Source organism: Hippoglossus stenolepis, chromosome 4 (assembly GCF_022539355.2).
Source record: "Hippoglossus stenolepis isolate QCI-W04-F060 chromosome 4, HSTE1.2, whole genome shotgun sequence".
NCBI lineage: Eukaryota > Metazoa > Chordata > Actinopteri > Pleuronectiformes > Pleuronectidae > Hippoglossus > Hippoglossus stenolepis.
Window position 1 is genome coordinate 24,459,465 of NC_061486.1, and position 12,898 is coordinate 24,472,362.

At 45.0% G+C, this 12,898-nt stretch overlaps 1 protein-coding gene across 1 annotated transcript; it reads right to left on the reverse strand.

The window, feature by feature from the left end:
- On the reverse strand, window positions 1–12,672 carry gap43 (growth associated protein 43). Its single transcript, XM_035153473.2, has 3 exons — window positions 12,332–12,672; window positions 4,530–5,178; window positions 1–1,311 (listed from the first exon to the last, which is right to left on the reverse strand). The coding sequence occupies exons 1-3, from the start codon at window positions 12,359–12,361 to the stop codon at window positions 1,232–1,234; spliced, it is 759 nt and encodes a 252-aa protein (XP_035009364.1). The 5' UTR covers window positions 12,362–12,672; the 3' UTR covers window positions 1–1,231.
- Window positions 12,673–12,898: the final 226 nt, after the last annotated feature.

The following is a 12,898-nucleotide window of genomic DNA, read 5'->3' on the forward strand; positions in this document are numbered from 1 at the left end:
TTTATGATGGTAATTGGCACATTTGCTTTATTTTGAAAACAGACATTGAAACCATTTTTATTTTTTCATGTTTTTTTCTCACAAGTTTGAACTCCTTGATAAGGTTGAAACTGGACATTGCACTCACTGGAACATAGGAAAAGTATTTTTTGTTTTGCTCGTTTGTTTGATTTTTCTTTTTAGCGTTTTTCTTTTTTTCCGTAACATCAGTGCAAGAGTATTTTTCCAATTCATATAAACTGTCATAACAACACCAAAGACATCAAAAAGAAGCCGCCACACCTCTTAAGTTTTTGTGACTGCGAAAAAGTTCCTCTCAGAGGGAGAGTTCCCATCATGCATCTGGTTCGATGGTTCATGCTACTGTTCTCACGTTTGGTTGGCAGAACTCAAATCGTCATGTAAGAGCCAGTTACATCAATACTATAGCAGATTTCTATAGCTTATAATATGATCATGTCATTCAAATGGCAACAGGTCCTTTACTATAAATGTGAGTAAACAGAGAGTTTGTAAAAGGGGTGTAAACCAAGCTTGAATGACTCAAGCAGAACAGAGAGTGACAGTCTTGTCCTATGTGTGGTTTTTGGATTCAGGATAAAGCCGCCCAACTGGACACATCACACATTTAACTATACATTCTATTTTCCGTCCAATGTGTCGTTAACTATTTTGCTGTGTTCTCAATACACTTGTGCCGTGTCGAAAACTAGAGTTGCATTTTAAAACCAGTTTGTTTTTGTGCGTGCAATTGCAGATCGGATTTAACTTGCAAAGTGTGACAAAGAAAGTGCGTTGCAATGCAAATAAACTATGGTGCATCTGCGACGCATTTTAAATGTGTGAACATCCAGTCGGGAGCGATCATTCCACCATTATTTCACCTACATTAAATAGTGAAGATCCCAATCAAATCCTCCATCGTGAAAGGAACAATCATTTTTCATCATCAACATCATCATCATCATCATCATCAACATCATCATCATCATCATCATCATCATCATCATCATCATCATCACCACTTCCTTATAGTATTAGCTTGAGCCACAAAACTTCACGCTGGAAACTCCCCCCAACATGAGAAAATCATTGCCACACAAAAAATGACAAACAAATAGAAACGGACTGCCCTCTCATCGGGAAGGCGAAGAGCAACCTTTTTAGATTTTTGTTTTTGTGTTATTCTTCATACTCTTAATTTCTGCTTTCTTTAGGTTAGACTTTTGCTTTAGTCGTCCTTGGACTCGGTGGCCTCCGCCGCTGCATCCACTGGGGTCGCCTCCTCTGCTTTAGACTCCTCTGCAGCATCTGTGCGGAGGGAGGGAGCCGAAGGGGAAAGAGGGAGAGAGAGAAAAATGCAAAGGGAGAGGAGGAAAATGACAAGTAAGGTTGAGAAGAAAAGGGCGGGGGGGGGCAAAGAGAAGACATTTAGCTAGTGGACGGGAGGTTTGACGTTAAGAGGAGCTTCATCTTCATTTTGATAGAAAACACAGGAGGAACAACAGTGTGCACAGTTCCATGATGTTCACACGTAGACAACTGGAGTGAAACTGAGAGCCAGAAGACGCAACCTGATGTCTGAAGTCCCACATTGGCTGTGTAAATAATAAAGAGAGTGCTCCTAATGGATCCATGAAGCCTTTTAACTGACATCATGACACTAACAGCAGCATCTCTGCCTGTCACCTCTCATTCTGTGTGATGCCCACTGTGTACTGCACTGTAATAACATGCTGCGGTGGCTTCACTAGAAATCAGGATTGTCGCTCTGATGCTTTCTATTTTTCTTTCTATGCCATTCCTCTTTTTAAACGATGCACTCTGTGAAATTCATTCTTCTTATTATCTCTATGTATTGTCTTTGAGATTAGGAGTAAAATACGTCATTTCTGAATAATAAAATAAATACATGGGTTACATTGATTGTGGGATCTTTATTTTATTGTTTCTGACCAAGTCGGGTGATGTCATACCCTGGTGATCTCATACTCTTTTAATAGAACGGGCAGACATCAAAGAATGACATCATTGCATTGGGAATTGGAGTGATGGAGTGCATGTGTGTGGGCGTGTGTGTATGAACGAGTGTGTGTACGCGCGTGGATGTGTGTGTGTGAAAGTGAGACAAAGAAAGAAGTGGAACGATCATGTCAGTTTTAGTGCTTTTACTAATGTGTGTGTGTGTGTGTGTGTGTGTGGGTGTGGGTGTATGGGTGTGACTCAAGACAGCATGAGTCATAGCAGACCTTCCAGGTAAGTGGTAATTAGCTTGTTAGCTAGTATGACAGACTCGCAAATGTCCTTTTCTGAAGCCACTGAACTGTGAGATGCAAATGCAATTTCACCCAGTTCAGTGCCGAGCTCGTCGCTTCTCGGTTTTCTGACAGGAGTGTCACCCCAGTTATCTACACCCTGAGATATTACAGACTAAAATGGTGATTTAGTTTCACCGGTGACGGGAAAACAATCACCCTTTTAAAGAAAATAAGAAATGTAAAAAAAAAACTAACACTAGGATCGGCACCAATCATCACCAGATCACTATTTTGTATGCAGCCTATAATAAAAATTTTCAAACCAGTATTTACACTCGAAGACTTTGTCTACATTTGAGTCTTACTGCCTCCGCACCAAGGAGGTTATGTTTTCACCCCAGTCTCTTTGCTTGTGTTTGTAAGCAAGATAACGCAAAAACCACAGGACGGATTTCCACTAAACTTGGTGGAAGGATGTGGTATGGGTCATGGAGAAACTCATTAAATTTAGTTGCGGATCATTTTGATTTTGTATTTTATTCTTATTTATATTATTTATTTTGATATGGTGTTTTGTTCTCACCTTTCTAAATGTGCCTTAAATGTGTCATTACAACACAGTATGTACACAGGCTCTATTTTGTATGAGAGCAGCGTAAATTTACTCATACAAAAATCTATGTGTATATACGTTTTTTTCTTTGTTTTCTTGTTTGTTCTGTTATTTGAATTAAAATTGAGCTTGTTAATGCATTTTTATACTTTAGCTGTCTTTAAACTGCTTGTTTGTTGTCAATTGTAGGGATGTAAGGTGCTACATCATCACTCTGTGACATCTACCAACTTGGTCGGGTGTAACTAAGTGAACCCTGGAGCGCAGACCATCCTTGGCGGAGAATGTGGATCGTACACAGGCCACCTCATGAATTATTCAGTCAGATCGGAGTACCTACGTCCTTGTGCGTGTAACACAGCCTGTGTTGAAAAAATCTAACCAAGTGACTTTGTTATAAATATTAATTTGCTCTCTGAGTCAGATCAGTTGGTAAAGCAGATTAAGAGCAGCCGTGGGTTTTTAATTAGCAGCTCTTTGTGGAGAGTAGTGTTTGTTTGTGTGGATTGTGACCAGTCATTAATCATTCATTTAAATCAGAGCACCTGTTCTCGCCACTATGCTTCATGCAGGCCAGGTATCCCATTGAGGCGGTAACTATGACAACAGGGAGAGACTGCTGCCTAGGTGACCTAGTTTCCATGTAGTTCTCCAGTTGGTGTGTGTGTGTGTGTGTGTGTGTGTGTGTGTGTGTGTGTGTGTGTGTGTGTGTGTGTGTGTGTGTGTGTGTGTGTGTGTGTGTGTGTGTGTGTGTGTGTGTGTGTGTGTGTGAGAGAGAGTGTGAGTTTCTGAGCAAGCTCCATTAACTACCTGTCTGACCCAGTCTGAGAGTCCTTGGACCAGAAATATAGTTCATGTCAAGTGAATGTTGTGGAAGTGCATTTTATCAACATATCATTCTATGACCTTCCAGTTTCTTCTCACAGTCACATTCTGCTATGATTGGACATCTCATGGTTGTATGCTCTGAAATCTATTAGCTGCTGTTGGATGCCCAGGCATCAGGGATGACACCAGTGTTTTCACCGAACTGTTTTCTTTTGAGTCAATGTCTGTAGCAGCAAGAATAAGAGGTTCTGTTATCATGAAAATCTCATCCAAGATGTTCATGACTCAAAGCGATGTATTCTCATTTAGCAAACAATAAAATCTCACTTCTTCGCAATAACTTTGAGATATGACCATTCCCAAGTTCTCATTCCTCATTCTTTACCAGAGCTCACCCTGCGTATCTCCACACCTCATCAATATGGAGTTCCCATCTTGCTCAGACTAAGATGCAAGTCTGTCTAATCTAATATTGAGCTGCGTCTCTCTGTTAACCAGCGAGAGGTGGAGCTCTGCCAAAGATCTTTAAATCCCAAAGACCCAACAAGCAGTTATTTCCAGTGGAGCCTGCCAAGCAGACTAAGGGAGGGCTCTCGTATTCTCCGTTTATAAGATTTTTACACTAAATTGCCTTTTGATTGGTGAGAGTGTCTGGAATTATTTTTGTCTGACAATTCAGTGCCCTCACAAACATGTACACACTTCAGTATTTGTAGTGGCTATACAAGTGGACTTATTTTATTTGGCATGTGCTTGTCTACATGCCATGTTTTGAATCTTACTGTAATGAAAAGTTTTCTATAAGAACATTATAGGAATAATCAGCAAACCTTCTTTTGTTTGGTTAGGCTCTTCCTTCTCAGCTGTCGGGCTGACAGCAGCAGGCACGTCGGCTTGTCTGGCCTCCTCCTTTTTCACTTCACTCTTCTCCTCATCCTTCTTCTCCTCAGCTGTGGCTATGGTGGGACTCTTGGCTGCCGCCACTGGGGCCTCTACCTCTTTGGGCTTCTCCTCAGCTTTCTCCTCAGCCTTTGGCTCCTCTTTCTGGGGCTCAGAGGACGCTGTGGCGGCTGTAGGAGAAGCAGCAGCTGGGGCCGCTGCTACGGGAGACGTTGCTGCGCCTGCAGGAGAGGCAGCAGCAGCAGCTGCTGGAGAATTAGCTGGCTTGTCCGCCACTGGGCTCTTGGCCTGGCTTCTTTCCTCCTCCTTCTTGGTCTCCTCTCCCGCAGCCTCCTCTTCCTTTGCAGGTGCCTCCTCTCCCTCTGCTTTCTTGACCTCGTCTCCTCCCTCTGTCGCCTCCTCTGCACCAGCAGGACTGTCTCCTTCCTTCTCTTCCTCTCCATCTTTCATCTTTTTCCGAGTTATGTGTCCACGGAAGCTGGCCTGTATTTTGGTGGCAGCCTTGTGGGCCTTGTCCTCAGGTTTGTTGGTGGTGCCATCCTGTTCAATCTTCTGGTCGGCCTCCTCGTTCTTCTCCACCTGGCAGACAAGAGAAAATACAGCAGGTTAACATCATACTCAGCTCTGTATACACTGAAAAAAGAAAATCGTTTACCAACTTAAAACATTACCTCAGTTGGCAACACACAGATGAATTAGGCTTGCTCAAATTAACATTAACAAACTTAGATCAACACAATTTAATTTAATTCTTTGTGTGTCACCGATTGAAGTATTCTTTTCAAAATGGGTAAACATTTTTCTTTTTCCAGTGGTAGGTCCACTGGAAACCAGCAAAGGGACTGGTCGCTACACTAAAAACGTGTCCCTGTTGCTCGGTAGATTGAAGATGATCATCCCAAATAATCATGCTGGCATACTTTTATTTACCAATGGTAGATACAATATGTCATGAGTTGAAAGGTCAGAAGACAGAAAGAGACATACGTATGTGCTATGAGAGGGAGCTGTTAGTTAACTTATGAACTGGTGTGTCACTGGAGAGTTATAGACTGGGGCAAGCTTGGATTAGGGTTTCAGGACTTCTTTAGAATAAGTGTAGGAGTGGATAAGGAACAGAGTTAGGAATAGGGTAGTAAAGGATGTAACATTGAAAGGGGTTCCATGATATTACCTTGGGTGAGTGGATCCATAGTTGTCCATCAAATAGTGGGTTGTGCTATGAGTCATAAAAATCTAATGAAAAGAAATCAAATCAAATAAAGGAATGAATGATGAGCACTGAAAGTGGCAAACAAAACGAATCAGTACATTCAAAATGAACAGGCAAACAAATCAAGGTAAAATATTCTCTAGCCAAGGTTCAACTGATCCAAAGATTAAAATGTGCACCTTAAATGAATGTGAATAAGCAACATGAAGCAAAACAGAAATAGTCAAAGAGCATGCAGGCAGTGCAGCATAAGTTAGCCAAATGATAAAGATGTGAAAAACAGCAGAAGCTAAATGGGTTTGAGGGTTTGTGTCCTTCCAGGTATCACGGCTTTGTCAGAAGCCAGTGTTTGTTTTGACAGTGGAATGAATGTACAGTGTTGTACCATTTCATGTGTGCTGCAAAAGGGAGATTTAGTGGCACGGTGAATCGTGAGAATAACAGATTTGTGTGTGGGTTGATTCTCTGAACATAATGAATTGGATACACTGGGATTTGGGGCTCGACAAATGACTCCCGGCATTTATTGTGGTTATTCAATCCAGGCATGACGTTGATATTTTCCCTTTTGATAACACTGCTGAATTAGAATCAGTGAATGATTAAACTTAAATGTAGAACTGCTCTGTCAGTGTTATCTGCTGAGGATATCCCAAAAATGTCATCTCTCTCTCCCAAAAATATCTAGCCTATCTCCTGAGTTACAGTAAGATACTACTGCTCCATCTCTGGCTGCTAGGGAACGAGCTGCCTGGAATCTCCACAGCATTCACTGCCATACCCCTCCCAACCATCAAAGGTTACCTTGACAACCAGAGTGCTAACTCATCACGACGCTGTCTGCTGGTTGGTGCTGTGAAAGACTATATGTCACCCTGATTGGCAGTGCACCTGACCCCTCGGGGGGAATGGCCCAATAGGAACTCGTAAATCAGGGGGAGCAATCAGCATGGGTAGGGAGGGGCTGTGTGGGGTAGCAGCAGGGCGCGGTACAGGGCTGGACAGAGTGGTTGTGAGTGTAAATGTACGTTTGTATATCAGTATGTAAGTGGTCTGTGTCACAGCACAGTAGCATTATGCTTAAGGTCAGGGAATTCAAGTGGAAGTGTTCTGTGTAGCTGCATCCATCCGTCTGTTTCCTGATACCTACCTCTGCCAGTGTCATTATATCAGAGATGAGGTTTGACTTGGACAGCTGCCTGCATGAGGAATCACATCTGCACGACATGATTAAAGAGCCAGAGGCCCTAAACCAACATGTCCCCTTCAGGGTCAGTGTGTCAGTGCAATATTGGAGCAGCGAGGCCAAGGTGCAGCTGTGTTGGTATATTCACCTCCTCCACCTTTATTCACATGCAATCCCCTGGGTTCAGGGTGTAAATCCTGCCCTGGGCCGTCCTGCAGTCCGACACGCCATATTTCTGAAGCAATTTTGTGAAATGCAATATTAAAAACCTCTATAAATCTATAGATTTTTTTTTTTGGTATTTATGCTGCTCCTTTAGTTTGGGGATTTATGCTTGAAAACCAAAGTGGGGCTGTTTTCTTAACGATTAACTACTAAATAAACTTCAGCGGGTGCAGAGCTGTTGGAGCAGACAGCCAGCATGGAGGCAGACAGACTGGCACACCCTCTCCTCTTAATCACACGCTGGCCTCTGTTGACTTATTGGGCCGTTATTATATCTGATCTCATAGGTGCTCACAATTGCCAAAATTTTGACCCAAGCACTTAACTTAAATAGAATTACTTACTGGCTGCGAACGGTGAGTCAGACTGAGAGAAAGAGGGAGCGATGGATGAGGGTGTTTGGGAATAGGGGGGGTATGACATCATTTCTGGAACAGAGGGGGATGTCATTTACTTTAGAGATCTGGGTGTGTATGTGTCCAAATGTAATAAAATACCAGCAGAGTGCCAAGTGATCTCATATCAGTGCATGGAGACAAGGGGAAGAAAGATCACAGCACATCATGGTCTGACCACAACTGTAGCATCATCATTTGAATTATTGACATTTGTCTGTGAATCACCATCTAAAAGTGCTACGCTGTGATTATCTGACTGCTGTCATCTGTAAAAATCATTACAGTTCTACTTTCAAATTTGTCACATGTAATTTATTGTAATATATAACCTATAGTGGAGCAATAGCTTAAAACCTCTCAACATCTACGCAGAAGAAACTGCAGCAAACGCTTTGAGATTGGCTTCTTCAAGACTCTGACTGTTAATTGAACTCCGGTCACGCACCCTCCTGCAGGCTCTGTTCCACTCGGTGTCTGTGCGGCACACATTTTCATTCATAAATACAGCAGCACCTCCCAAAGGTGCAGCACACCACAAGACACAACTCCCTCCACACCAAGACTCCACCATGTCCTTGATTAATTTGCAGATAGACAACATATTTGCATTATCAGGTTAATCAAATGACTTATTACTATTAGCCTGCGATGCTTCCCCCTTTGAACATGGTCTTTGCTGGTTGCTCTGGATACGCCATTAAACCGATGAAAACTGTGTTTATTATCCAGCAGAAAAGGTGTGTTTTCACTAGTGCTTCTCTTGCATGATTGCAAAAGGATTCTCCTGGATTATAATGGATCCAGTATAATGTTGTGAAAATTTGATATTTTCTGTGGGACACTGACATGGTTACACATCTAGGTGAAAAAATAATGACGGCCATCGTCGTGTTCAGAATCTGAACGTACAGCACATCACAGGTTAATTCATCTGAATACAAGCGTGCCTGTCTGCCCTGTCTGTGAAGGTAACAAATGGCTGTGCTAAAATGTGTTGAGCACATTATCTGACTGCTAGATGTGTCTATTACAGCTTTGCCTATCGGCCGCAGCCTGTGCTCCCGCTCTCCCCTGTCTGCCTCTGTCCTTGGGTGGGCACCGGCTGTCGTGAGAACCACACCCCAGAGTCAATGGTTTACCGAACGATCCATAACTGCGCTCACACTCTCTCTCTCTCTCTCTCTCACACACACACACACACACACACACACACACACACACACACACACACACACACACACACACACACACACACACCATCCCCCAATGGTGACACACAGCAACAATCCGCCACCTTCGCACTGCCTCATTGCCAGTGCCATTAGGGACTTGTTTCAGGCTGGGGGGGTGGAGGAGGAGGGGAAGGGGGGAGAAACGGAGGAAGACATGGTGCTGGTTGAGGTACCACAGAGCCACAGCTCACGGTAATGCACACATCAGGGATGCATATAATCAGTTTCTTTTTAATTATTAGCCTGATCCATTCAAGAGGGACACTCCCTTTTCACCTCGCCGCTCTGCCCGGCCTCAGATCGAATGCTGCTGGCAAGAGGGGGGAGAGGAATACTAAAGGTAATATTTGCATTGATAATGGTGGAGTCACAGAACGTTGCCTTGCAGAGGCCCCTTTCTATCACACACCTAACAGGTGCAGCAGCCAAATTTACTCTAAATAAGTCACTTTAATGTAAAATTACTGAAGATACATATGATACATATGATATGAGTATGGTCTCATTTAAATAACAGGAACAACTCCCTTAACATTTGTCATATTATTACAAAGACACCTATAAATCCCAGCATGATTCCAATGGCTGTCTGCTTTTTCTGCAGGAACCGTTCAGACTGGCTGCTGTCTGCAACTGCTGAATATCTCCTTTTTCTCTCTCTTGGTCGTCTTTCACTCTCTTTTCTCACTGAACAAACTGCTACCCACTCATTCTCGCAACTCCCTTCTCACCACACACACACACACACACACACACACACACACACACACACACACACACACACACACACACACACACACACACACACACATGCAGCCAGACACAGCGGAGCACCACACCCTTTTAGCCAGCTATCTCCTGCAGATGAGGAGAGGGGGGCTCAGGTGGTGACTGCCACAGCCCCCCGCTCGCTCACCATCTCCCTCTCTCTACCCCCTCCTTTGACAGGGAATTGATGAGCGATGGTAAAGGACGCGCTGTTTCTTTTTACGACGGCCCAGGAAAAGATGCACCGCAGCAACTAATAAGCAGCCATATGCCAGCGTCATTACATCCTCTGGAGCAGCCTTTAATTCAATTATGCCGGCTCTCTGCCTGAACAAAGGCTCCGCAATCGCCGCTGATCCCACAGGGGCCGGGCAGTGTGGATGTAGGGAGAGGGGCAAGTGCAGAGGAACTCGAGGAAAGAGGCTGGGATTTGGACATGCATGGTTCCTGGGAGGGGGGAGGGGGGGCAGGATCAGGAAATATGGGCTGTGGCTGAAGCCCGGCTCTGAGGAAAGGGCACGAGGAGGCACAGTGTAAGAGGAGATCATTTTCTCTAAGTCAGCAGTCTGGGTTTTGATATTTGGAGTTTGGTCGAGAAGGATGGAAGCTTCAGGTAAACGTAGGTATGGCCCTGGTGCAAGGAGAACTGGGAAAGGAGGTGGGGCGAAGCGAGAGGAGCAGACATGGGCGGGATGTGGTAAGAAGGCCTCGTTCATTAGGAAAACGGCAGCTCTGAGCAGGCCGAGCAAGGAGAAAGACATGATTTTGAGAATAACTTCAGATGGAACTAGACTTAAGAACTTGATCGTTGCTCTTTCCCCAAAACCCTGAGTCAAGGATAAGCGGCATGTTTTGTGGTTGAAGCAATAAGGTTGGGTTTTTGCTCAAAATTTCCATGAACCTAAAGCTTACGAAATCGGCACTGCTAAAAGCGTGTTGAATTAAGTGCTAGTAGCCACTCCAATAGTGAGGATGTTGCAACAGCACTTAACACTCCACAATGGCAGCACCCTCAGCAACATTGTCGCGTTTGAAGGCAGAAAAGCACGCTCTTCGCTCACCCATCCGTGAAGACCAATGTGTCTGGATTCATTTATGCCCCTGCTCATGAAAAGCAGGAGGAGCAGGAGGATAAGTGCTTGCAGGTCGAGCAGATTTTTTTTTCTTTTCCCCCTGTGGCGAGATGCGCACGCTCGAGGCAGCGACGGCACTCTGAGGGAAAAGCCGGTGCCTCACCCACATGGCTGCAGTGTGCAGCACGCCGGCTTCTGTTCCTTCGTGTTTCCCACCTCCCCTAATCTTCCTCACATTCGCGCCTGCTCAACTCTGTCGACCATCATCCCATTTCTTGTAGCCACCATATACTTTTAATTCCTTTTTTGCTTTGCTGCATGCCTGCCTCTCTCCACCTTCCTCCATACCTTGCACCCCCCCCCCCCCCCCAGCTTTTTTTCCCTCCTCTATTTCTGTGCCCACCAGGTTCCCTTCATTCTCCACCTCCTCTCGGCAACCCCTCCATGTGCACCAGCCACACTGCACCCTTCCACTCTGCCTGCCTCCCTTTGCCTGCTCTTCCTGCATGTCTCTTTTAAAGCCGTGCATCCTTTATCTCTCTCTCTCTCTCTCTATCTCGCTCTCTCTCTCTCTCGCTCTGCTCCCTGCCACAGCTGATATGACTCATGCAGGCTGACATTTAATAACCAATCAAGTGCCATCAGAATCCAGTTTGTGTTATGAGTCCGATAAAATCAAAAATGGTTTGGAGATAGCACGAGGAGCTCGGCCCTGATCACACACAGAACCACCATGATAGCTGCTGGAAGCACAGGAGAGTACCACCCCCCCCCCCCCCCCCACTGTCCAGACCCACCCAATTCCATGCAACACCTTTTTTTTTATCATTCACTGCCACTGAGAACAGCCATGGGTTATTCTAAACTACCCGACACCACCCTTTCACACCCTTTAAATGAGTGCACACTTCACGGTACCCTCCATTGACAGGATCCACTTATAAAGCTGGAGGGCTATGATAATCCAGTTAGACTCATTTATTCCCATTGTGTTCCCCTGAGGCCATTGACATGATGGTGCTGCTCACTCAATCCGTACCCCACCCTTTTTTCGCTCCTCACTGTGGAAATTTACTTTCCTGTGCCGCACGCTTCAGGATAAGCAGAAGTAGCACAGATTCTAACATTCAAGGCGTCAATCAGCAGCTCTGTCGCTCGCCCTGATTAATCTGAAGAACCATTAACAATGGTGCATTGTGTTGAGTTAAGAGAAGCTCCTGAATAAACGAGGGGAGTGTCCCCGGCTTTAAGAGCAGAGACAATACAGAGTCTATCAATAATCTTTCACTTTTTCACACAAGTGCTTGATCAATACGAGGGAATGCCCGAGATCAAGTTACAGCCTGGTGCTTCTCTGCGAGTACAGTGTGAGGTCTGAGAGGCATTGTGGCAACATCCATTCATGCAGGATAATCACATTAACTAGGCGTGTCTGGGCTGTGTGGATACACTCCTGTCAAAGCCAGGGCCTCGAGTCCAACACAAATTACACCCACATTTCTTTCCTCTGATCCCACCTCGAGCATCCTCATCTGACTACACACCCAAAGTCACAAAGTTCAGAGTTGAGCTGCAGCATTCTGTCATGAGAGGAGAGCTGAATTCAGTGATAAAGGAAAAACAAAAGAGCAGTTTACCGGTTTGGTTCTTCTTATGCAGCACAGCATAGTTGTAGATGTAGTATCCTCCCTTTTTTCTTCTCTGCTTCTTTCTTCCCTTTTCTCCCTTTCACTTCTTCTCTCTCACCCTCTCTCTCTCTCGCTCGCTTTCGTGCACACACTCTCTCTCTCTCTCTCTCTCTCTCTCTCTCTCTCTCTCTCCCTCTGTCTCTGGCTGTATCAACAGCTAAGCTGCTCTGTGCATTTACTCATCCCAGTTTGCACACACACGCTCTACACTTGGTCTGCCTGGATGCACCTCTCCCTCTCTCTCTCTCTCTCTCTCTCTCTCTCCTACCCGCTGCCTGACAATGACTAAAAGCCCAGCCTTTAAACCCCTCCCTTATCCTCACTCCCACACCCCTCTCCCCTCCCTCTTCGCTTCACACCACCCCACCCCCACCCCCACCCCCCCCACCCCACCCCCTCATTCTCCTCCTCCTCCTCTTCTCACTCATAGTTATGAACCCCCACCACCTCTTTTAGATCAGCACTCCTGTCCTCTACATCTTCTCACCCTCCTCCTCCTCCTCCTCCTTCTCTCTT

Coding starts and splice junctions, on each gene's coding strand:
- gap43 (XM_035153473.2), bottom strand. CDS start 12,361: ATGCTGTGCTGCATAAGAAGAACCAAACCG. Junction 5,179..12,331: donor GCATAAGAAGAACCAAACCG/GTAAACTGCTCT, acceptor CTTGTCTGCCAG/GTGGAGAAGAACGAGGAGGC. Junction 1,312..4,529: donor GCCTAACCAAACAAAAGAAG/GTTTGCTGATTA, acceptor CCCTCCGCACAG/ATGCTGCAGAGGAGTCTAAA.